The sequence below is a fragment of the Pterocles gutturalis genome, unplaced genomic scaffold (genome assembly GCF_000699245.1).
Source record: "Pterocles gutturalis isolate BGI_N339 unplaced genomic scaffold, ASM69924v1 scaffold21264, whole genome shotgun sequence".
Lineage (NCBI taxonomy): Eukaryota > Metazoa > Chordata > Aves > Pterocliformes > Pteroclidae > Pterocles > Pterocles gutturalis.
The window spans coordinates 29,450-54,359 of NW_010128816.1; the positions used below are offsets into that span (position 1 = coordinate 29,450).

Sequence of the window (24,910 nt, forward strand, 5' to 3'; positions counted from 1 at the left end):
TGAAATCAGCAAAATAAAATAAATTAAAAAGGAAGGATGCACTCCACTGGCTGGCTCAGCTCTCATCATTGCAAGAAGTGAATTCAAAGGAAGTTTTGTCATATGATTGGAAAGCACCTAGATTTCATTGTATTTGGGCAAGTGTTTCTCTCAGGAGTATAATCTAGCAGCAGTAACAGCAACAACAGTTTAATTATTCCATGAGTTTATACAGAAAAATCATATTAGAGATAGCAAAGATTGTTACCTGCATGAAGATCTGCATGCCATTGCTAATGTAATATTTGGCTCTGTCAAAATCATCTTGCAGGATATAAAGGAGACTAAGCTCTTGGCTGTAATGCATTTCTATAATGGCTTTCTTCTGTTCTGTCTTCATTGCCTCATCAATAAAAGTTAGCAAAGTTTGGTCATTTTCCCCACTAAGCAGTAACTTCAACTTACTGCGTATTATATAGGGCAGATATGTCTCCTACAAAGTGGAAATAGAGTCTTTATTTCTAGGAATGGAATATAGATGATCAATTTTCTCTTATCAGTAGCAGATAAAATAAATTCCAAAACATTTTGAACAGTTTTCTTAAATGTTTTCCCTTTAGCAAATTCTAATTTGCTAACAAACCTTTTCTGATAGGCTCAAGAAGTTGTTAGCAAATTCCACCACTTGAAAAACCAGTGGGTTTGGCAACTCTTAAAACATGAAAAAAATAAAAGCGATAAAAGCAGCAAAAACACTGCAAGAAGATGATGATGATAAAGCAGGTCCTATATGATCAGCCACAGACTCAACATAAAAATTAAATATCGGAAAAACAGCAGATGTAATTGCTTCAATTATTTTATATATTGGACTCTTTGCTAATTCCCATAATAAGAGTAACCCAAATAATGCAACTGATTTCCACCCACAATCACATTACTGTAGGACATCCCTGCAGAAATAAAAACAGTGCAATATCAACAAAATTATCTCTAAAAACCTGAAAAAACGGATCATTCCACGTTTTGCTTAGGTCTGGAGGCTTTCCACTATCGATATTAACAGTAGCACAATACTCCAGAGACTTCCACTCTGTGAGGTGGTCATAGCACTCCAGAGATGCAAGTTCCCAGAAGTCTTTCTCTGCTTCTGTTGGCTCTCCATCTTGCCAGTCTTCTTTAGAGAGTGCCTAGGGAATGAATTTGAGGGGGTGGAAAGTTCTCAGCTGGAATGTGACACTAGTTTCATTTTTAAGTCACCAGGAACTTACCAATAATTCACCATTTCATAATCCATTTACCAGAATGTGACAGTAACATTAAATGCAGAAAATTCAAGTTTGTCAGTATTTATATATAAATTTATTTCAGGTAGCCAACTTTAGTAAACCTGCATTTTTAAAGAATAAAGACTTTAAAAGAAGATCCTTTAAAAGAGATCCTTCTTCATTTTTACTCATTATAGCTCAGATTTTCTCTGCCATGAACACATCCAGTTTGCTCTCTTGGCATGGAAATTTGTCCATGGTGCTTTACTTGTTTGCCTAGATAATCGCACATGTGAAGTTTTGTAACAACAGTAAAAAGTATCATGTTTACTGCTCATCTGTTCCCGTCTTTACAGACTGAACCATCAATCAAACAAAGCACAAGGACATATTAAACAATTTGCTGCTTCTCAAAATGTTTAGTTTTGGCTTATTAGTTTTAAGTCACAAGAGATTTATGAAACAAAAAGTTGTTATCATTTTACCTCATCATAATATCTAGCTGCTTCAGCATAATCACTCCTTGCTTCTGCCAACAACGCTTTCTGTGTAATTTCCTTAGTCCCAATCTTTCCACTGAAAATGCCACGAAGGACATCATAATCACCAATAGATCGGTAGAGCCTAGTAAAATTGAAAAGGGAAATCTTTTAATTAGTTGAACAGAGGTGTATCAGTGCAAACATAAGCCATTCAAAAAAATAATTCATTAAGCAGTAATACTACTGGCTTGTAATAGTAAAAAAATTTCAATATTTCTTATATAAGGTTATAAATATACATTTAACGAGATAAACTTCATCTTGTAGGGTAATACCTGAATTGTGGAAACTCCTGCAGTTAAAAGCTATGAACAAGCTGGTTATCAGCAGTCTGATAACAGCTGTGCACCCTGATGCTGCTAAGTCTAACTGGTCTAACTGAAAGACAGCAATTAACTGACAAGAAATTAAAAGCATATCTTATTCTAAAAGATGGAAAGACTAAAAAAGAAATCCCATAAGCCATAAAGGTGGAGTTCTTCACAAGGTGCACCTAAATAAGAGTAAATGTTCTCAAACAAGAATTTACTTAGCAAGTTCAATCCATCTGATCACATCTGGGGGAAGCTCTGTCCTCCCACGCAGGCGCTTGGATGGGGGCTCCTCCGCAGGGGACAGAGCCATCAGGGCATGCTCCAGAAGAAGGATGCCCACTGGCTGCTGTAAACTTGCAAGGCAGCTCGTGCTCACGTGAGCTGAATCCAATTCTAGTAGCTCTCTGTGCTGGTAACTCATTTCCTACAAAATGAAACAAAACAACAGGTGTCTGCTTGATCTAAAACCTTTTACAGATCATCTGTTTGGTACCCCTTTTCGTACAGTGCCAGCTTTGGAAATGAGCTGTTAAAACTCCACAAGTTCCCATCTCTGGGAAAACTGGAGTAATTTCCTTCGGTGCTGTTGCTCTTTGGACAGGGAACATTAGAGAATAACCCCTCTATTTCGCCTGTCTCCAGGGCACAGAACAACCCTCTTGACAGAAACACACAGTGGGGGAAGAGGCATATGGGCACATTCACAGCCTCAACACCTCCTTGCTTGTTGGCGGTGTGGTGCCTGCTATGCAACAGCTCCGTTTCACTTAACCTATTGAGCGGTGCATCCCTGTCATAAGCCAAAGGCACAATCAACCACGATGCTGGAGGCTTTCTGTCCACACACTTACCAGTTTTAGCATACCACAGCTTCCTGTTAGACTCATTTAGTACCGTACTCATCTAGTCCTACCTGATTTAAAGACACAACAATATTTCTAGCAGGTCTTTATCCTATTTAACATCATGAATATCCTCCCAAACTCACAACTTACAGACACCGTCCCACATCAGAGGAGATATCTTTCTGTTTAGGGTATTTTGGTGACTATTTGATCCTTATCTTCTGCAAACAGAGGGAATGTTCCTTACTCCATATGCAATGCATTCTGTCTTTACTGGCACCACATGTTCAAAGATTAAGATGAATGGCATCCAAGCTTGCTGACGGCTAAAATATGTATAAGGCAATTATATGTTCTTCAGAGGCTGGGTATCTGTATGGAGTCTATGTGAACTTTTGTCTTGGGGTTGACTTATTTCTTAACATTTCAGATGGTTTTTAATCTGTCCTGAAAGCCAATCCCAGAGCCTAATAGTACATTTTAAGTTTATACCTATAGACAAAAAAAAAAAAAAGCTCTTTTTATCACCCAGTTACTCTCCTGATGGGACTTGGTCCTGTAGAAGACTAAAAAGTCAAACAACCAGAAGGAAACAGCAGAGGAGTAGGAAGCCTTTCTGAAACAAGCCAATACTTCTTATACTGTTGGTATATAGGAAACAGAAGCTGCATTTCCAAATGGCCAAGCCATTAGGACAGTCCTTGTCACCCAAATGACAGCCTGGGCACTGTGTGTTCTTGCTCTCCCTTGCCCAGCTCTCTCTCCTAATCAATATGAACTCTGCTTCCTGATGAGGAAAAGATTTCCTCTCACTGTTATGCAAGAAGCTCAAATACACAGGCTGAGGCTTGTTTTCATCCTGCTGTTCTTTTGTTATTAAATGGGGATGGCAATGACCATTCTTAAAAAGCCCATATTTAACTGATGTTAGCTTACTTATTTTTTGAGTCTTTGTTTATTAAAAAAAAAAGTAGCCTAACATAACAGTGTTATTAATAGGGTCTAACAGACAGCATAATTCAACACAAATAAGAATATCAAGACAGAGAAACAACAAATGCAATATCAAGAGAGAATATTAACAGATAGCTATTGTGAGATGCTGGCTCGAAAAAATACCAAGACAGCCCAGAAAATCCCTACAGCATTTGATCTTTTTGTGCAGCTGCACAGAAAAAAAGTAAACAAGACATTACATTTTTTCAGATGTGTAAGTACAAGTATTAAGAAGCAAAGACTATCACTGTTTAAAAAGCTAGTCCAAAGTAGACATTTTTCCTGTATTACGAATGACATCTGCTGTCACTGAATATTTAAATTTCACTAACAGAAAGAAGAAACCATTACCTGCCACTCAAAAAAATATTATTTTGAGAGCTACAAGTCACACACAACGTTAAGGCCAACACAGTTGAGAAGAGACATGAAATACCGTGACAGTGAGTAGGTGGTTAGACAAGTTTTTTTATCTCCCTGAAAATTGGGGTAAAAGATTAAATCCGCAATCTATTCCAAGTCAGTATATTCTCACAGCAGAAAGGCTTGCATTTCCTTTCCAGTGAAATGGCTGTGGTGCACCCACTCACCCTTTGGTGGAAGGGAGTCCTTCCTTCATTACTGAAAGTCCCCAGACAATTACTTCAGGGGACTAATTTGAAAAAAAATAAACAAGAGTTGCTAACAACAAACAGTCTGACAGCTACTGATATCCTCAAGACATCAAAGTGTTTCTCAGCAAGCACTTTCCAGAAACAGGAAGATAAGCACAGGACACCCACGTAACCCTTTCAATCGTTCTTGTGGCTTTCATTTAAAATCAAGTCTCTTCTTGTTACTCATGCAATTAAAACATTAAAAGGTGACTCAAACTCTACAGATCAGAAATTGCAGAAACCTTGAAAAATCAGTTCAGAGGCATGAATTACCTTGTTCACCTTAAGAAGAGTCACTGGAAACATCGATTTGGTTAACAATTCTTTTTCTCTCTCTGTCTAAATTTCAGTAAAAGCCTTTAACCTTCACTGCCACTGCATTTATCCTGTATTCAGACAAAGACATTAATTCAGTTACTTTCAGGCCAAACAGGAGGATTTACCTGGATGCACGCAATGAATGGCGGGAAGTAAGACAGGCTCATACTCAGGAAATTATTGAAGTTATTCAGCAGCTTCTGGATGATGGCTTTTTTCTCAGAAGGAGTTTTAGATTTTTCTACCTCATGAAAAATTCCACCAAACAAACTGCTGAAAAGCTGCTTGGCAAATGTTGGATCTTTCTGTAAATCACAACAAAAGCAAGAAGGTCTCTAAATTTTGCTATGACACAATAAACAAATAAAATCAAGAGTTATGACCCACCCTGCACTTAATCCCTACGCGGACACTCTTTGGAAGTGGAATAATTTGTCTGGCATGCATCACAACCATGCCGGAAATTACTGTACTACCCATTCAAATCCCATCTTAATTCTTCTACATAAAAAAATTACAAGACAATGTAGGTTTCAGGCCAGGATGTTGGTGGAGAAAGTGGAACTTACAATTTTCACATATTCACAATCCCCACTACAGAAACCAGACACCCAATATCATCTTACGGACACCGATGCCAGTGAAGAGGGTTTCAGGAAAAAGCAGAAGACATCAGTGTGTGAGGAGACCCGAAACGAACATTGAGGGAGCCCACACAGAGACAGACTGTCCATACAGACAGACAGTTCCATCTGAGATTTAAAGGCATTTTTTCAACCCAGAAACACATTGTATGTGTAACATAATCCTACGCAGCCTGGTCTATCACAGGACTGGAGTTTGGTCTAACTCTTGATGTAATGCTATTCAGATAACTCATGATTGTGGTATGTCCTACTTTTACACAGAGATAAGGGACCATCAAAAGAAATTAAATACAAAGGTAATCAGGAACACTCTGACTTCCCAAACACTGTAAAATGGGATAGGTTCAGCCCATAGTTTCTACTGTTCTCGGGTAGGAAAAGGAATATTGGAGCAGATTTACTGGGTAGTCTGAGTCCAGTCTTAGACCCAATAATTTCACTTGTATTTTTACAACTCCACTATATCTATATTAAAGAATAGAAATGGCTGTTTTGCTGCTGTACAGTGAGATGCCCTTTGCAATGATGTCTGTAAAGACCACCAGCATCTGTTTCTCAAGCAGAGAAACTCAGAGCCAATGGACAACAGCTGATGTCTCAGGTCCTCAGTGTTCAACTCAACTGCTCAGGTGGGACAAGCTACGAGGTGTCTTCTCTCATCACTGCACCAGCCCAGGGGTAGGAGAAGCAGTCCCCCAAAACAGACTCTTTAAATGTGTGTCACAGAGGCTGACTACAAAACAATAGATCAATTTTGAAAACAGTTGACCAACTACACATAATTTTAAAACTTCAGAAATTACTTTTGAAAAGCAAAACAGACCTGGGCAAGGCCTTGCAGAGGGGCAATGAGACTGCAGTATTCAATCTGGATGTCAGGAAGGTCTCCTACTCGGTAACTTCTGTACAAAGTAACCTGAGCATCATGCTTCATCTTCAGTTCAGATTTCATCTCCTGAAATGCATTGTTCATGTTAAAATAATAATAATCATCATCATATTACTCAGAAAGAGCTGTATCTAGATCAGACAAAATAAACGAGCATTTCTGAAGTGTTTATAAACTTTTGCCATGCTTATTAAACTAATACATTTTCTATAAACATGGTTAAACACAAAATTATCTTAGTAAATTAAACACTCCAAAGTCTTGTTCACAGACTTACTTCAGCCATTAACTTTTCATATTAATGCCTTATAGTTCCTGCTTCCATACAGGTAGTGTTTAAGTCACTTTTAAAGAGAATGATCATGCCTGACAGCTAGTGAGCTGCTCTGGTTTAATAAGTTACTGCCTGCCAGCTGAGCCACAGTAGTCCATTATATAATGGTTTTCAGCCTGGCCCAGGTAAAAAGTAAAATGAGGTTGCTAAAGCTGGTGCATTTTATTTCACATAGTGAGACAGGGAGGGGAAGGAAGAAGGATGAACCTGGTAGAACTGATTCCTAGTAAAACTTAAACCACATCATAATAAAACTGTTGTAAACAGCAGTTGTTAAATAGCTGCCCTGCCTTTTAGTGAGGCTTAAAGGAATACATTCAAATTGAACAAGAGCTACTAACAGGTATAGGCAAAACCTATCTCTTCCTCTGACTTTCTTCCTTCTCATAGCACCGATACACTGTAAGGAAATCAGTAGTAAGTTTAGAGGCTGGGATTTTATTTTTAACTACTGCCATTAGCAGTTAAACCAGCAGACAATGGGTGCATACAAACATTGGTAGAATGGAAGAGGGAAACAGAAGAAAGCTTGGATTTTTTTCTCTTCTGTAAAGCCTTGGCAATTTTACTGTTTGAGCCCATTTTTCTTCTACACAAGTTCAAAGGGACGATTTTCAAAAAACTTTCAAGAGGAATATGCTGGGAGAAATGAGGACGTTGCTAACGCTATTTCCAAACACTTTCCAGCTAGGGACCTACTTTCTTCTGTTGTGCCCATCACACACAGTGTATTAACACAAGCCACCAAGTTCCACGCGTGTTTATGTACAACAAATCTCTTGAAAAGTTTAAGGGGTCCTGACAGCATTCATAGTCTCCTCTGGTCTTTTATTGTGGAATACCACAGGGTTTTTTGTTGGTTGTATTTTTGCCTGTCATACAGAATGCATTTACAGGTTCTCTCTTGCAGGGTGGGAGGAAATCGTACCTTTAGCCTGCAAACAAATATAAATTGGCTAAAATAAGGTGTTTGTGCGGTTCTTCCAGACATAAGTTCTGTTTACACAGTTGTCTGCAGCTGCAAAGAATTATGAGTGTCTCAAACTGGGACCTCTCAATCCTGGGTTCCTTTGCTCTTGGTCTAACTGCTATCGTTGTTGGACAATAACGTATGTTATTTTTAGTTACATAAACCTCTGAAAAACTGTTACAGAGCTTAAAAATATTTCAACATATTTTAAGTATGTAACACAACCAGGAAGCGCACATATCATGGCCTTGATAAACACTCAGCAATTATTACTGACATTCCTTCAGGTTAAAAGTATGCAAGAGTTCTGGTTAGTCTGTCAGCTGTATAACATTTTTGAGTTCACCTTCAGACACTGGATAATGTTCTCCAACTATCTCTGCAGAGTACTGTACCTTCAAGGCTCCTAGTTTCCAGGATGACAATTGTACAGAGCTTTCCATAGCTGTTAGGGACTCCATCACATAAAATCAATTCATACACACTAAGTGGTAGACTGGAAGTGTTATCATCCAGCTCTTTTCTCACTCATGCTAAGTAACAGTCATTTAGCTTTAAGCACATAAATAGCATGATTTCCAAAAAACCCCTTCTAAAGCTCTTAACATAGCAACCAGTGTCTTACACCTACCCTTTCTTCACAAAGTTACTTCTAGAGATGAAGCACAGGACTGCAAATGGCATTGGGACTTAAGGTTTTAAACTTATTTGTATTGACAAACCTTTTCTCTTTTCTGTTCAGCCACACCTTTTCTAGCATAAATCAGACTGAGTTTCTCTTGGTCCTTCAAGAAACGTCTCCGCAGTCTTAGAATTTCTGCTCGTTCTTCTATACCTAGGGAACACATGATCACATCCACAGCTTTTCCTTTCTGAAGCAAACTTCAGATTTAAGGCAAGAGCATCATTTAACAAAAAACACCATCTGTGTATTTACTAGCTTACCAGCTAGTCTCCTAAGTTTCATATACAACTACTCAACACAAGGCCCTTCAACAAGACAGCAAATTGAAAGAAATGAAGTTGTTCTTAAGAGAAGAGGTAATAAGTATTTTTGTATAAAAACTTCAAGCATTGGATGAGTTATAAGGGTCAAACTGTTGTTCTGGAAAAGGCACTAGAATTCATGAACAAATTTGCCCCAAATGACAGATTTTTTTTAAGCCCAAAGGCAAGTATAGCATTTGCACCATATTCCATAAAGTATAGAGCTCCCTAGATGAAAAAAGGTGCTAAATATATTCAAAGATTGGGTAATAATAATATAGTACTATATTTTTTAAGTTACTATTACAGAACTGTCACTGGATCACCTCCTGCTCAGATCAGTCATGGAGAAAGGCCACTTTACAGACTTTTCACTTCAGTCCATTTCCTAGGAAAGAAGAGCGAGCAAACAAAACCACCACTACAACTGGTATTTTCCTGGTAGAAGACCAGGGACTGACTGAAAGGTAGACTGAACTCCCTCTTTCTGTAGTTCTGCATGGTCCATTCAAAACTGCACTGAAACACCTCTCAGGTATTGAAAAGGTCAATCTTTATAGCTCCCTGCCTGAACTCCTACTCTCATCCTTTCAGTCAAAATTTAATGACAAGGTAAGCAAGGGTGAAATGGGAAGGAAATGGGGAGAAGGAGCATAAAGCCATTCCGGAACAGTACTGATAATTTTCAGTTATTGACTAGGTGGATGAAGGAGCATTCTCAGAAAATAGCAGGGTAGTTCTAATTCCAGATTGTAATCTGTTGCAGATCGTGTCAACACAGCTGAAATAGTTTGGAAAAAATATGTGTAGAGAGATCTCTTCCTTAAAAAGATGAGCAGGTAAATTTAAAACAGAAGGGACAGAACTGTCTGACATTCATGCTACAATTGTCTTAGGGAGAGGTAGGAATGCAAAGATCACACTGGCTAGTTTCTTATCCAGTCAGTTCTTTCATCTAATAACATACAGCTTTGCAATTTCTAGCACAGTTCTATCTTTTTGTCACACATTATGTATCACCGCACATTCCTGGAAACAAAATCTCTCAAGTTGAACCTCAATTAGAATGCCAAATAACTGACAAAGATGGCCTACAAAAATGTAATATTTATATAGAAATTGCATCATAAGGCTTACAGACCTTTAGTTTTGCTGTCCACCTCATCTCCAGGCAAACTCAATCTTTTTTTCCCAAAATCTGGACCCACTGGTTTAAAGGTGGCTTGTTTAAGTTTTTCACTCCGTTTGTTAACCAACAGCATGGATGAAAACAAAGATTCAGAGGATGAAGGAAGTGCATACTCTGACAATGTGTCAATGGTACTTCCAGTTAGCCAATTAAAAGAACTTCTACCATCTGTAAAAAAAGATTGTAAAAAGGCTGTAACATATCCATATAAATCAAGTGAAAACATCTATGAAGGAGGTCATTTTCCTCTCCCAAAAATATAGTTCCCAGTGCTTATGGGCAGAACAGATTCCAACCTGTTATGTAATACGAGACTAACAAAAACGTGACTGGATATTTTTTTTCTCATACTGGAAAAAAAAAAAGCCCTCGAGAACAAAAAATTAAATGCATTTACATGTCTACATTAAAAATTCATATACAACAGAAATGAAGAGAATGAAATAATTATTATGGCAAACTAGAAGATTTCAGAAGATACTGGTCTGGACTTACTGACATGCTGTGTAGGTGTAAATTCATATTGCCGTTGGGTAGCCCTCACTCGACGACCAACTGACCCAGAAGCAGAAAGAGATTTTTCTTGTGATAAATTTCTGTGAATATTCTGAGAAGCTTGAGTCTCCAAAAACATCGGTGTGAGCACAGTACTTCGATAACGCCAGCTGGAATCAATTACAAAGTCCTAGGAACACAAAAAGATTTTAAAAAGAACAATAAGAATGGAGGCTTTTGCTTTGCTTCCTTGAGATACGATAGCAAAAATTAAAGTACAGTATTTAAAACATCATCCCACGTGCAGGGGCAGAACTTGGCTATAAAAAAAACCCTCAAACACACAGAAGTTCTCCATATCTCAGCAAAAAAACCTCACTAATTTGGACTGGTTAGCTGCTGAGGACTGATTTACAGCTCTTGTACTAGTATTCCTGTTTCTTCACAATTTTTCTCTAAGTTATGGTACTTCCCTCCACTACCCTATTTTTTGGGTATTTCAGCACTCTACACATCAGCTATATTTGGTATATATAATTACTTTAACTAAATCTTTCTTTTTTGAAAAGAAAGCAAAGTTATTGCTCCCACAAAAGCATCAAACTTCTGATACTGTGCATAACCCATGACTGTTGCAGCTCTTAACTATGGGGTACAAAACACACTTTCAAAAATCTCCTTCACTATGCCATTCTTGTCCAAGTGGTAACTACATTAAGGAATGGAATCTGTCACATGGTTGCACACAGGATAACACATTGCAATTCACCTGAAATTTGCATTCAGACAGTGGATGCTCAAATATTTTTCTGGAATAATCCGGGCTCTTGCTGGTCATTTCAAGCAGAAAATTCGTGATTAGACTCAAGTACTGTGTTTCAATCTTGGCAGAATATAAAGAATTTAACAATGACAGCATGCGATCAAGAATATTTGTGGGTAACCTTGTCTCATCACTCCAAAAATTCCTAACGATTAACCTGTAAAGGCAAGGAATAAAGTTATTCTTGGTTATCTGCAAACAGAAAACACAACGGTATCAAAAAAGCCAAACTAAAAAAACCAACCACCACCACAATAAGATTGTAAAGCCTTCAGTTAACCCCTTCATGCAATGGATCTTCCACGGAGTTACACCAAATTCCTCATTCATCTATCATGCTCTATGACATTTGGCTGTTATTAAAAGTTTACTCTGAGAAAATTAATTCTATTGAGGTGTTTTCCTCTTGAGAAGTGCTAGGAGTGGAAACGCACAGAGATGTCCTATTCTATCTTTTGCTTCAACAAAAACATTAAAAAAAATCCAACAGCCTCCAATATTTAATCTGGTTTTGTGTGTTTCTGTATAGCAAGGTCCTTCTTACTCAAAAACTCTTTAACATTAATGCAGAATTAGGTCTAACACACTGAATCAACTTCTCCATGGTTTAGAAGCTTGTTTAAGAGCTCTGTGCTTCACTTAAATTTAGTGTAACACTACAGGACACAATTTTCTAAGTTAACTTATTAGAAGAAAAGGAAATAATGTTATCTTACTGTTACTCTTTTATATTAAAACACTTAAATAAAAACCTCTAAGGAGGTTTCTGCTTCTGGATCACTCAGTTGTCAAGTGTAACTCTTCTGTTACAAACAAAGAGCAATTTTGGGATTTGTTACTACAGACAACCATCACAACACTGTTTACTCACTGCAGTTCAGCATTCTCATCAATTAGTCCTTGAAGCAACATTTCTTTTGCCAGTTTGAGTATTTCCTGAGAATCACCATCTGCTTGGCTTTCTGGATCACTGATGGATAGGAGAAAAATGTCCCTTAATGAATTCTCTCAAACAATCCATAGTAAAATAAGAGGTTGAGGATGGTGGGAGAAAAGGAGAAACATGCCCTTCTCGTAAAAATCTCAACTTGGTATGACAACACCACATTTTTTTCATAATACGAGGTTTTCATTGCCAAAAATATCTTGTCTCTTCATTACTTAGAAAATAAAAAAAATCAGAAAGCTAAGTAATATACGTTAGGTATTTATTATAAAGGGCAAACAGAAGTAATTCTGAGTTTGCAAGGTTAAAACTGAGAAAAGGGCAGAGAATTAGCTTTTCTTAAGTAACACTGCAGTAAAAATGGCCTGTGCTTTTTCTTCACAATAATTATCCATTCAAATAATTAAGTTACCTTGGGAAAAAAGCATATACTAGAACCCAACTAAGTCAGATGATTCAACAGCAACCCACTTGTCAAAATGAGTTCATGTCTGTTCCTTACTTTAAGGGGTCGAACAGAAAGAACATCTTTATACAACCAAGTTGAAGGGATCCAGATCATGCCAAAGTGCCTCAATACACCTTCTACCTACAAGCAAATTTCTCTAGTGTACAATTCTTGCTAGTTACAAATTCCAACAACAAGAAAAAAGTGGGAGCATCACAGCTAAGACTTCTTATGCTGCAGTTATGCAACATCCTAGTTCTGGGCTAAAATTTAGTCTTTGTTCCTTAGTGGAAGTGATAAAATTGCCACCAAAGGCTAGAGCTTAGGCAAACCACAGGCTCTATTCTTGGGAGAACTGGAAAAATCCTGCACCAAGGGACATGAAATCGGAAGACAGGGATACAAGCACTTTTACTCTGCCTGTGACAAATCTCTGAAAGACAACAACTGCTGTGAATACCCACCTGTAATTATCATAAATCCACATCAGAATATCATACATGCGCTGTCGACATATCCCAGAAGGGTGAGAAATGAACCCTGTCACTCCAGGAAGAAGTTCTTTAAGTTCTAGAGGTTTTAGTTTAGATAGCATCTTGTAGACTATATCCAAACAAACCCTTTGCCTTTCATCATCCCTAAAAAGAGAGGGGAAAAAAATTATAGTTACATTGCTTTTCTCTTCACTGCTACACAAGAATCAGAAGATCAGTTTAGGTTTTGGCAATAACATATGTTTTTGCATGGACAGCTTTAGAGAAATACTTCTGAGTTCAACCTAAGTGTAAGAATATAAGCTACTACATACTACAGACATTCACATCCCAGTGGTGTTTCAACTTAATGCTATTTAGGGCTTTTTGTTTGTTTTAAATAGTGAGCTAACCATCTTAATACTTAACTCCCAGATTCCACTAGCTCAAATTAGGAGAGCAGTGACCAAAAAATGAACACAAATTATAAATGCTTCTGAATGTAAAAATGTCATGGCCAGCACAGAAAATGTTATCAAGAAGTTTAGACTATGCATCCACTTTTGTAATCACATAACAACTCACCTGTGATTCATGATCTGGATAAAGTCTTTACCCTTCAACTGCAAGTGAAGATCAGGTATTTCTTCTGCCCGGCACATTATTACTTCCAGACAGTAGGTTTTCATCACACCATGAAGTTTGGGTATCAGAAAGAATACTGCGTTCATAAACCTTAACATAACCAGAAGCACACACAGAAAAGCAAATTATTTTCTATTATTGCTCTACATTTACAATGAACATACCATGAAAATCATGACATACCTGTCAGCAAGAGGTGGAAAATTCTTAACAATCTTATTCAGGCATTGAATAAACTTATCCTGTTGGGTGTTCTGATGATGTTTTAATTGTCTTATGACACAATCATAAACTGGATCTTCAAATACCTGAAAGTGAGAAAGACAGTAAGACAAGCATAGCCATGAAACTCACAACCGCCTTAATGACTAGTTCTGCTGCTGTACTGTTTGATTCTAGGGCATTTTGCTGGGTAAGATCCACCCACCTCATCTTGACCTCTATAGTGCTTCATGGCTGCTGTACAGCTATGCCTGGCTGAAACGCTATTGCCTGCTTAAACAACACACTTGTGAGCTTCCTTTGATTGGTTTGGAACCAACACCTTAATTTTGAAATACAAGTTGCTTAGTATGCTTACATAAATAATAAGTAGCTTCTCATATGGTACGTCAGATTTCCATTTTGTTAATGTAAAAAAATTTTTAGTGAAAAAGGGAAAAATAATCAGCACCCTTCTCTCAATGTCAAAGAAATGAGCTTTGTATACAATAAATTATTTGCACCACCTTTGCTCATTTATTCAAACTACTGCTTATAATGGAACTTGGAAGACTCTGAAAGAGAAGACTGCAAGAATTCAATTTACGAAATATTGCTCTACAAACTGTGAAAGAACAACCATAACACAATTAAAGTGGGAAAGAAAAGTAAGAACAGTAGGAAGAAAAATAAGAACAACCTACAAGATCAGACTAATAATCCACCTATCCAGTATCTTTGTATTTTTGTCTCCAATAGCAAGTGCAGTACAATATTTAGGGGGAGCACATGAGCCTGGTCCTCATTTTCTCTCATGCAGCCCAACATGCACTATGTCATTAGATTAGGGATCTTAGAGTGTACCTTGTTCTCTATTGTTTTTAGAACCTGTTCATTAATTTTTCTGTGCATGAATTTGCCCAATTTCTCTTTGAAGCTGCTGATGCTACTTAACCCTAGAGCCTCTTCTGGCAACAAATTCTGGAAGTTTACCAACAGTTGCATGAAGTACTTCTAGCATCTGTCTCAAACATATTTCTGTGATCATCAAGCACTATTCCCTAGTTCTAGTACTGTAGGATTTGGTGAATAACAGTTTTGCATTCACCCTATCCACCAGCCAGAAAATAACTGGATTCAAAATTAAATACAATACCTTTAAATTTTATATCAAAACTTAGCTATTAAACATCCTCAGATATACATACTCAAAAGGTAGCCCCAAACCTCCCAACTTGCATTTTTTTTCTTTTTTCTTAACAAAAAACCAAACCAAACTTTAAAGTACCATACCAGTGTTGCTTGTTGGCAAAAGCTGAATAATGCCTCAGAGAGAGACCAGACCTCAGGAAGACCCAGTGAATTAGAGATCAGTTAGTCTCACCTCTGTGACCAGCAAAATCATGGAGCAGATCCTTCTTGAAACTATGCTAAGGTATATGGAAAACAAGGAGGTGATTGGTGACAGCCAGCACAGCTTCATTAAGGGCAAATCATGCCTGACAAATCTGGTGGCCTTCTATGACAGGGTTACAGCGTTGGTGGATAAGGGAAGAGCAACTGACATCATCTACCTGGACTTGTGCAAAGCATTTCATGCTGTCCTGCATTACATCCTTATCTCTAAATCGGAGAGACATGGATTTGACAGAATGACCACTCATGACCAAGAAATTGCCTGGATTGTTGCACTCAAAGAGTTGTGGTCAATGGCTCAATGTCTGAGTGATGTTCTGCAGGGGTCGGTATTATTTAACACCTTTGTCAGAGACATGGATAGCGGGATTGAGTGCACCCTCAGAAAGTTTGCTGACAACACCAAGCTGTGTGGTGTGGTGGACACGCTGGAGGGAAGGGATGCCATCGAGAGGGACCTGCACAGGCTTGAGAGGTGGGCCAATGCAAACCTCAAGAAGTTCAACAAGGCCAAGTTCAAGGTCCTGCACATGGGTCAAGGCAATCCCAAGCACAAATACAGGCTGGGGGGAGATGGATAGAGAGCAGCTCTGAGGAGAAGGACTTGGGGGTGTTGGTTGATGAAAAGCTCAACGTGACCCAGCAATGTGCACTTTCAGCCCAGAAAACGAACCATGTCCTGGGCTGCATCAAAAGAAGTGTGACCAGCAGGTCGAAGGAGGTGATCCTTCCCCTCTTCTCTGCTCTTGTGAGACCCCACCTGGAGGACTGCATCCAGCTATGGGGCCCCCAACATAAGAAGGACATGGACCTGTTGGAGTGAGTTCAGAGGAGGGCCACAAAGATGATCAGAGGGCTGGAGCACTGTCCTCCCCTCTGAGGGCAGGCTGAGAGTTGTTCAGCCTGGAGAAGACAAGGCGCCGGGGAGACCTGTACCTAAAGGGGACCTACAGGAGAGATGGGGAGGCACTCTATCAGGAAGTGGAGTGATAGGATGAGGGGTAATGGATTTAAGCTGAAAGAGGGTAGAATTAGATTAGATATTAGCAAGAAATTTTTCACTGTGAGGGTGGCAAGGCACTGGCCCAGGTTGCCCAGGGAAGTTGTGGATGCCCCATCCCTGGAGGTGTTCAAGGCCAGGCTGGATGAGGCTTTGAGCAACCTGGGCTGGTGGGAGGTGTCCCTGCCCATAGCAGGGGGGTTGGAACTCGATGATCTTTAAGGTCCCTTCCAACCCAAACCATTCTATGTCTAACCATCACTGTCAGCTCCAAAACACCAGGGCAAAAACTCTGCACTTAATCTGCTCTCAAATTCTTTTGCTCGAGTTAATAGTTTAGAACTTTATCTCAATCTGTTAGACAGAGATTGTTGAGATTCAGATGCATTGATTTTTGGAGATCAATTGAGTAGTCATATAAAAGATATACATAGAATTAAGACAGGAATGGTCAAACACACAGTACCATTCACTTACATTTTCTCTCTCAGCAACGTATCCAAGAGCAAGTCCCAACACTTCTGCTGCAGCCGCATAAACTTCTTTATACTTTAATAAGCCCATGTTGCTGATCAAAGCCTGAAAATATCTAACACAAAAGGTAGACTTGCTGTAAGCCATGACTTCAGCATCTAATTTTAAACTGAAACAGAAAACTCACCTGAGCTCCCTAGGGGAACAGTAACTGCTTTTAGAAGAGCTGAATACAGCACAGCATGTATTTCCAGCTTCAGTGTCTCAAATCCCTGCTTTGGCAATTCCTGACACTTAATTTCCATGAAACTGCAACCCTGAGGCCCACTGTAAAAAGGCTTACATCCTTCTAGATATTTTCCAAAATAAATGTTTATCTAAATTTGCAGCTAGAAAAGCATTACCTCTGACAGACAATAGCAAAAGGCTGATAGGACAAATTATTCCAATAAACGAGCAATCTGGCTCCCATACTTTACACTGACAAGTTAGACTTGCTCTCTTTTTCTTAAGCTTTTACCAAAATAATTCTCCAAAAAGCTGCATTTCTCACCTGACACGATCTATTTCACACTTCGGGTCAAAGGGAGGTAAATTGTTAGCAAGAACAATTCCCAGCAGTTGAATTCCCACTGAGTTGTCCTTTGTATCAGGATCTCCACTAGAAAACTTTTCAAATATTAAACTGTTGGATAAAAACATAAACATAATGATATACATGAAAACCCCAAAATATACATATCATAAATCACTCACTGTGTATATACATATATATACATATACATACATAAAACCCCACGAAAACTACCAGAAAGTATGTATATATGCACATACACTCCCACCAAAACCAGCAAAAAGCATGTATTCAGAAACAAGTATTTAGCTTTAATAAAGAAGTCTTTGCAAGAAAAAAAAATTATCTAAAAAGAGATTGTAAGCCCACACAAATTCTCTGCAAAACGTTCAGGAGCACAGCAGATTTCAGAAGTCCTACTAAGAGTGCACCAATATTCCATGATAATGTCCAAAACTTCAAATAAAATCTAAGTCTTTGCAGAGATGACTCCTGCTTTTGTTGTTGCTGTTGTAATCCTCTACATATTTGCCCCATCTCTCTCCTTGTCGTTTTGCAAATTAAGTTACAATCTTTGGAGAGTTCAGTTATGAAGTTCTACTGTCAGCTCTAGGGACAGAAAGTTTACTATTGCAGCTGAATTTAAGTTTTCATCTACTTTGATAATGTTAACTTATATTCTTGAATTATTGATAAAAGAAAGCAATTGTCTAAATGCTTACCTGTAAGGTATGGCAAGACAGTTCTTCCAACACTCTATAACTGTCTTTATGATTTCCAGATTGTGTTTGAACACAGCTCGTTTTTGGTGAAAGGCATTCTTCATCAAGAATTCAAGCAATCTGTTAGCTAAAATCTCATCCTTAATATTCCCCTACAGTGAACAGGAGCAAAACCAAACATAGTGACTCCAACGCAAGGGCATACATTGTTTTATGAAAGCAAGCAAGTAAACAAGCTATTTTTGAAGTTAATATCTAAAAGAAACAGTGATGTAGAAAATAATTGTAATTGCATAATAACAAACTCACTTATTCTTTACCAAATAGTCACAATAATAATAAAAATGAATTTCACATTTCCTTACTTTGGGAGTGGTTACACTTGTCCAGGAAAGGATAGTAACTACTATTTCCACTACCATGTAATGAATCCCTTCACCTCCATTGTTCCCAGAAACAACAAGCTGCAGCAATGGACCAAGCCACTGCTTTGCATAAGGTCGGAAAACCTATGGAAAAACAGGAGAATCAGTGATCAAGTACGAATTACACAACTATTCAATAACCTATTGTTCAATAATCATTACAGCTAGAATTGCTAAATCAACCTCCTATCACTTTGCTTAACCGCTGAAGCAATAACCACAAAAATTTTAAGATAATGTTAAAATAGCAAGTATCCATAACTATATTCCTCACTTCTGCTTAGAAACCTTTAACCAAGTGTTCACATAAAATTATTTCACTAGGGTCAACATAATACGGCTCTCACACAGAAAACCTGCCCCTTAAGGGTTTGAAAGAATGTTATTCATCTACCCTTCCATTTCAGACAGCTTTACTAAGAAAGCAGCATTAAGTGGGTGTTAAAGCTTCTTGAATTAATTCTGAAATTCACCCTTTTTGTATTTTGGATTTGGAATATTTCAGACAGAAACACTGTACTTTAAAATCACTGCACGGAAGAGGATGAGAATTTTTTACCCAATAATGAGAATTAGAAAAAGTTCCTTCTCAGGCAAAGACACATTTTGCTATCTTAATATCTTTCTGCAACCAGAATATCATTTAGCTCTAAGGCTTTCCATAAAACTCATCTGTGACCATTAAAAAAACCATTATATTTGCTCCTTCAACGATCGCAAACATAACCAGCCATACCTCTTGCCCAGTGTCAATGAATCAATTACTTCATAGTTTACAGAAGACACATATTGTAGACACCCTCTATTTATAGAAGTAGAGTTTGGGAGAAAAAGTATTTATATTACATTCAAAATACTGGCATTATCTGGAATTTTGGGCTATGAATGTAATCTCTTTTATCACAACAAACTACTCAATTTGAATACTCCAAAAGTCTCAGCTGATGAAATATTTTACCTCACAAGAAGAGTTACACAGTTGACATTATAATACAACCCGTTATGTCAACAGAAAATATATGACAAAAAAATTACTCACATCCTCAGTATTAACAATTAGTTTTGCTATGAAGAGGCGAATATTTAGCGGTACTGATGGGTTTCCTAATTTGCCATGCAGAAATTTCATCCAAAGAGGAAGATCTACCGGAACCGTCCCCTGAAATTAGAAAAGATGAGCAAAAATCAGCTCACTTCCTGGACCAAACAGGCTTACCAAGCCAAAAAGACCCCAGCTTGAGCCACACAGGTCTCATTATATTACAGCCATGAAAACTCATTCATGACTCCCTTTACTTAGTACAGTTAGTGAAAAAATGCCAACTTTTTGGTTAATACTGGCCTCCTCCACTTTGGGTGTGATCTGGTTCCTCTGCATATGTTTAATCAGAGTGGTCATAGAAGCCATACATTCATGTTGGTTGAGTTCATCCATTTCCAGTTCCATCTCATCATTTAAAGGCATGTATTCTGTGGGCTCCTGAAAAAAGAAAGTGTTATCATGATGAATAATAACACTGTATTTTCTTTTAAATCATGATAATGCTGTGAGTCATTCTGATCTTATCTGTGTTTACAGATTTGACTATACACTCAGTGTGCCCAACAGGGAATACACCAAAGGTGTTGTTCAAACAGACACCTCCCAAATATACATATATACACACCAGCTGTGCACATCTTTTACTTTCTATGTCAACAGACGTCAACTTCATGCTACTCTGTCTCTACTGTCTGCAAGGATAGGTGTGGCAACCGGTGGAAGCAGGAAAAGTTAGCTGAACCTCATAGAAACTATATAATTTCATAGCTGAAAGAATGTGTGGAAAAGGGGGGGAAAAGCCCTATTTTTACGGATGTGTTGTTTCGCAATGACTAGAAACCACTGCAGCTCTCTCTTTTGCTACATAGGGTAAATCACAAAATAAAATTGTTTATAGTTAGACATTACAATACTACACAAATCAGATAGAAAGTACATTTCTGGTTAACATTTCTGATACCTTTCTGCAGCGAAAACACTTCCTTGCTCCAAAACATGGAAACAGTTTATCTTTACCAATGTTAACAGTTATTTTGACAGATTTCATCTCCACTGTCTACAATACTTTTGCAAGCTTCCTTCTGTTTTATAACAAAAATCTATCCTATCAGTGTTACAGTTGATGAGGCATCACTTGACTGCAGAAGGAACACAACTTCAAGTCTTGAAAGATATTACTGTTCTTCCAAGAGCAACAGTTAAACACAAGGTGCCACAACAGAGGTACAAAAATAATAAAGGGTTTGATCATTTATTCCATACATCTGATATAACCAGCTTGGTCAAGTGCCTTCAAAGACCAAAAGAAGAGGGAAATAAGGAAACCAGGTGCCTAACAGCAAAACACAACCATTGCAGGATACTCCAGAGTGCAGACAAAGTCACAAGCCACCTTTTTACACTCAGGCTGGACTTCACTCACATTACTCAACTTTAGAAACCCAAGGTAGTGCTCTACTTGCTTTTCTCCAGCTGTAGACAGAGGAGGGAGGAAAGAAGAAAAATGACCAACACAATACAGCTCAAGTCCCCCTCCCTCATCTTATGGAGGAACCCAGCCTCAGCCAAGTAGAACAAATAAAGGAGACTAGAAACTTCTCTTTCTCTACCCCTATAAACTTATGCAATTGCTAGAAAGCATAAAACTTTTCTTCCTCACAGCACTTAAGTCACTAAATTACCTTTCTCCTGAAACGAGCGCTGCTAGATGTAACATCTTGGGAGCCATAAGAAAAAGCTTGGACTCCAGTAGAAAAATCAAACTGACTCATTTCTTCACTCAGACTGCTATCCATCATATATGATGCAGAAGCTAAATACTTGGGTTCATCTAAATGGGAAAAAGAATAGACCATTAATCAAGGTAATTACAAGAAGCAAGCCTTCATTGGCCACTAAAACTTGAAGGTGGGTGGGAATTGGTTGTTAGATGAAGTACGTGGAAAGCTTTTATGTGTTACTGCTATTGTAGAAGCCAATTAGCAACACATCAATAAACACTGTATGAAAGGTAAGAAGGCATTTTTTTCAGCCATAAATGGCTTTCATACCCTGATCGCTATTCCCTGCATCCCTGGCCTCCTTTCTTATAGCAATGTACCGCTTCTTCCTTTCCAGAGGCACCTAAAGAGCAAGAAATAAAGACTGAAAATTAATTATTTTTTATTTACAGTCTATTGACAATTATTCGTTTACAGAACTGACAAAAATGATGAAAACCATTTAACATGAATGGAAAACCCATGCTGTAAATTATTAATGCTACAGAACAACAGTTCAATTACTTATTCCTACAGCCATTCATTACCAGAGTAAGATTGCTAAAAAGTATAAAGTTATGTGCACTGCAGGTGTGTTCTAATTTCAAGTCTGAATTTCTCTCAGAAAAATGTATTTTAAGACAATAGAGGAGTAGTCATTTTTTATTCCCTATGGAATCCTTTTCCTCTGTATGTGAGAATTGACCTCGTCTACAGTGACAACACTGTTAAAGCCACACTCATTTTTTACTTAGAATACTGAAGCCCAGAAATTCCACTCACCTCAATTTCCACAGGAAATGTATACTGACGCTTCAGGTCTATCAAATTTTCAAAAATCAGCAAGTTCTGCAAACCAAAGCATGTTTGGAAATATCAAAGTTATAATGCTGCATACAATAACAATTGCTCCGAACATATTTTTTTTTCTTCTTAAAAAAACAACAGATCAACACAAAAAAATAGAAAATATGACATGTTTTCTCTTCTAGATCAATACTTAGGAAAATTTTGCTACTCAGCTACTCAAGAATTCACAGCACAGACAATGTGTTCTGTAAAGAGAGTATCTCTTATTTAAAGTATATTCCAAGCACAGGAGAATCTAAGCAATAGCTCTTTTCCCTCTCATATTTTAGAAAACTGATTGAGAGTGGAGGGAAAACAGGGTAAATGTATCACTACTTCACCCATTCCCAAACATATGGTAAAACCTTCATCAGTAATTCAACTGCATGAAGGATGCAAGAAAGTCAGATATGACTCCTTCTATTGTCTCATGAGGTAGCTTGTTAATGTAATCGTATGTCATTCAGGTTTGATTCTTTAATTTATTGCAATCAAGCAAAATCACTTTGTGTCTTATGCTCAGGAAACCTTCTCACAGCAACAACAGTTTCTCACCTTTTCTGATTTTTCTGTAAAAAGAAAGCCTTGATAAAATTTACTTTCAGTGAAGACACAACTGATAACAGCAATAGCACAATTATATGCTGCACAGTGATACTGTCTCCTCTTCTCCAACAGCTGACTCTCTCCTGCCATGTTTTCTGTAAATGCATCATAGCACGACCTTAAAATAAAACAGGCAAGAACACACCATCAGAAGTTTTGTTTTTTAAGAAGCACAGGAAAGGCCCCAGAGACCAGTGAATCAAAAGAATTTCAGGAGATCTTTATTATTATAGCAGTATTGGCATTAAACCACCTCAGACATGTTCAGGTTCTCTGCAGGTATATTGTGTTGAAATGGAACCATTCAGCAATGACAAAGCCAACTTCACCAAGTATTTACACAGTGGTCCTTAATGTCAGGGATACAAGAGAAGGCCATTTTCAGATAAGATGGAGATATGTTTCAATCCATGCACAAATCTCTGATGGTCCTTTCCCAAGAAATTATGAATGGATAAGCATGCTAAGCTATGCTATAGATTAGCCAGAGAAAACCATTTTAGACACAATTTTTACACGTCTTTTGCCCAGAGCCATTTCTAGATCTTCTGCAAATCATAGACAAGAAATTCTTTAACGTCCTCACAGGACATAGTATTGTAAAACGAAATTAAAACAAAACAAGAAAATGAACAGCAATTCAAACATTTTTTCAAACTAATAAACAAAGTAATATTAATTAGCGTATCTATTCAGTATTAATCTTTTGTGCCGCTCTGCAGTGGCGATTAAACCAAATTACACCTACTGGTTGTGCTGCAATATTAGGAAATGTAAATGAAAATCCATCCACCTTCTCATCAATCAGATAAATATCTATCTTACAACACAGAACCATACTCTACATAAATGCATAAGTATACTGAAACTGAAATAGTGAAAACACAAATTAAAGGCCAAGAATCACATCGAAAAGCAAAAATAAAAGCACAAGCTTAACAAATTGAAATAAAAAGGCAAAAACAGGAAGCAAAAGCTATCCTGACATAGGATTGTAGTCTACATCAGAGACCATTCTATCAACACAAACTCAATATTGTGTATTCCTTAAAATCTAAAGCTACAGCACAGACTACATTTATCCTTAAGCAAAATCAATCTTTACATGGCATACTTAAAAAAGCGTACTTGCACAAAACCTAATTAGAAATTAAAAGAAAATAAGAGAAATAATAGTCTTACTTTATTAGCGTCTTGGTAAGTTCATTTCCTTCTACACTCATAGAGCCACGGTAAGCTTGGTTAATTTTAGAGTCCTTGGAGTAAACATCCTCTTTTGAAAGACGCACATACATCACTTCTAGCAGCTTGTAATACCCCATTTTCTTGGTGACTTGTGTATCAAAAGTATATTCATTGGACTGCAAAAAAATAAGCAAAACCTCAGGAACACATTTCCTGGATCCTGCCCTTCCTAGGTGGCTCCACATTTACTCTAGTTTCTACTAAACAGCCTTCAGCTTACCTCTGCCTTCCAAAACAGAGAAAAGAGCTGATGATAGTAAAAGAGTTTTTCTGAGTTCCTGCATAATACAGTTACTAAAACTATTTTTGACCTGCTCTTTGTCAGGTAAACTGTCTTAACTACAATTGGCCTAAATCATTATAGTGATATTGGAGTAAAATAAGCAGAATAACAATGGCTCAGACTCATGACACCTGTAAGCAAGATATACATACCTGTCACCACAGAATCATAGATTCGTTCAGGTTGGAAAAGACCTTTAAGACCATCAAGTCCAACCATTAACCTAACACTGCCAAATCCATCACTAAACCATGTCCCTAAGTACATCTACATGTCTTTTAAATACCACCAGGGATGGTGACTCCACTACTTCCCTGAGCAGCCTGTTGCAGGGCTTGAAAACCCTTCTGGTGAAGAAATTTTTTGTAATATGCAACCTAAGCCTCCTCAGCACAACTCTAGGCCATTTCCTCTTGTTCTACTGCTTGTTACTTGGGAGAAGAGATTGACACCCACGTCACTACAACCTCCCTTCAGGTGGCACTAGAGAGGGATAAGGTCTCCCCTCAGCCTCCTTTTCTCCAGGCTAAACAACCCCAGTTCCCTCAG

At 37.9% G+C, this 24,910-nt stretch overlaps 1 protein-coding gene across 1 annotated transcript in view; it reads right to left on the reverse strand.

The window, feature by feature from the left end:
- The window catches only part of PRKDC (protein kinase, DNA-activated, catalytic polypeptide), a gene marked incomplete at its 5' end in the record, with an annotated part of 67,708 nt that overhangs the window by 22,354 nt on the left and 20,444 nt on the right, over positions 1 to 24,910 (reverse strand). The window contains 25 exons of the mRNA XM_010079760.1: positions 248 to 472; positions 981 to 1,169; positions 1,733 to 1,871; positions 2,319 to 2,527; positions 5,044 to 5,223; positions 6,389 to 6,520; positions 8,481 to 8,593; positions 9,887 to 10,102; positions 10,430 to 10,619; positions 11,199 to 11,409; positions 12,124 to 12,222; positions 13,111 to 13,284; positions 13,705 to 13,854; positions 13,948 to 14,072; positions 16,859 to 16,970; positions 17,409 to 17,540; positions 18,152 to 18,303; positions 18,517 to 18,660; positions 19,616 to 19,735; positions 19,919 to 20,056; positions 21,301 to 21,449; positions 21,670 to 21,742; positions 22,162 to 22,227; positions 22,783 to 22,951; positions 24,016 to 24,194. Of these exons, the coding sequence (XP_010078062.1) occupies positions 248 to 472; positions 981 to 1,169; positions 1,733 to 1,871; positions 2,319 to 2,527; positions 5,044 to 5,223; positions 6,389 to 6,520; positions 8,481 to 8,593; positions 9,887 to 10,102; positions 10,430 to 10,619; positions 11,199 to 11,409; positions 12,124 to 12,222; positions 13,111 to 13,284; positions 13,705 to 13,854; positions 13,948 to 14,072; positions 16,859 to 16,970; positions 17,409 to 17,540; positions 18,152 to 18,303; positions 18,517 to 18,660; positions 19,616 to 19,735; positions 19,919 to 20,056; positions 21,301 to 21,449; positions 21,670 to 21,742; positions 22,162 to 22,227; positions 22,783 to 22,951; positions 24,016 to 24,194 (3,786 nt within the window). The remainder of the gene's footprint in view (positions 1 to 247; positions 473 to 980; positions 1,170 to 1,732; positions 1,872 to 2,318; positions 2,528 to 5,043; positions 5,224 to 6,388; positions 6,521 to 8,480; positions 8,594 to 9,886; positions 10,103 to 10,429; positions 10,620 to 11,198; positions 11,410 to 12,123; positions 12,223 to 13,110; positions 13,285 to 13,704; positions 13,855 to 13,947; positions 14,073 to 16,858; positions 16,971 to 17,408; positions 17,541 to 18,151; positions 18,304 to 18,516; positions 18,661 to 19,615; positions 19,736 to 19,918; positions 20,057 to 21,300; positions 21,450 to 21,669; positions 21,743 to 22,161; positions 22,228 to 22,782; positions 22,952 to 24,015; positions 24,195 to 24,910) is intronic.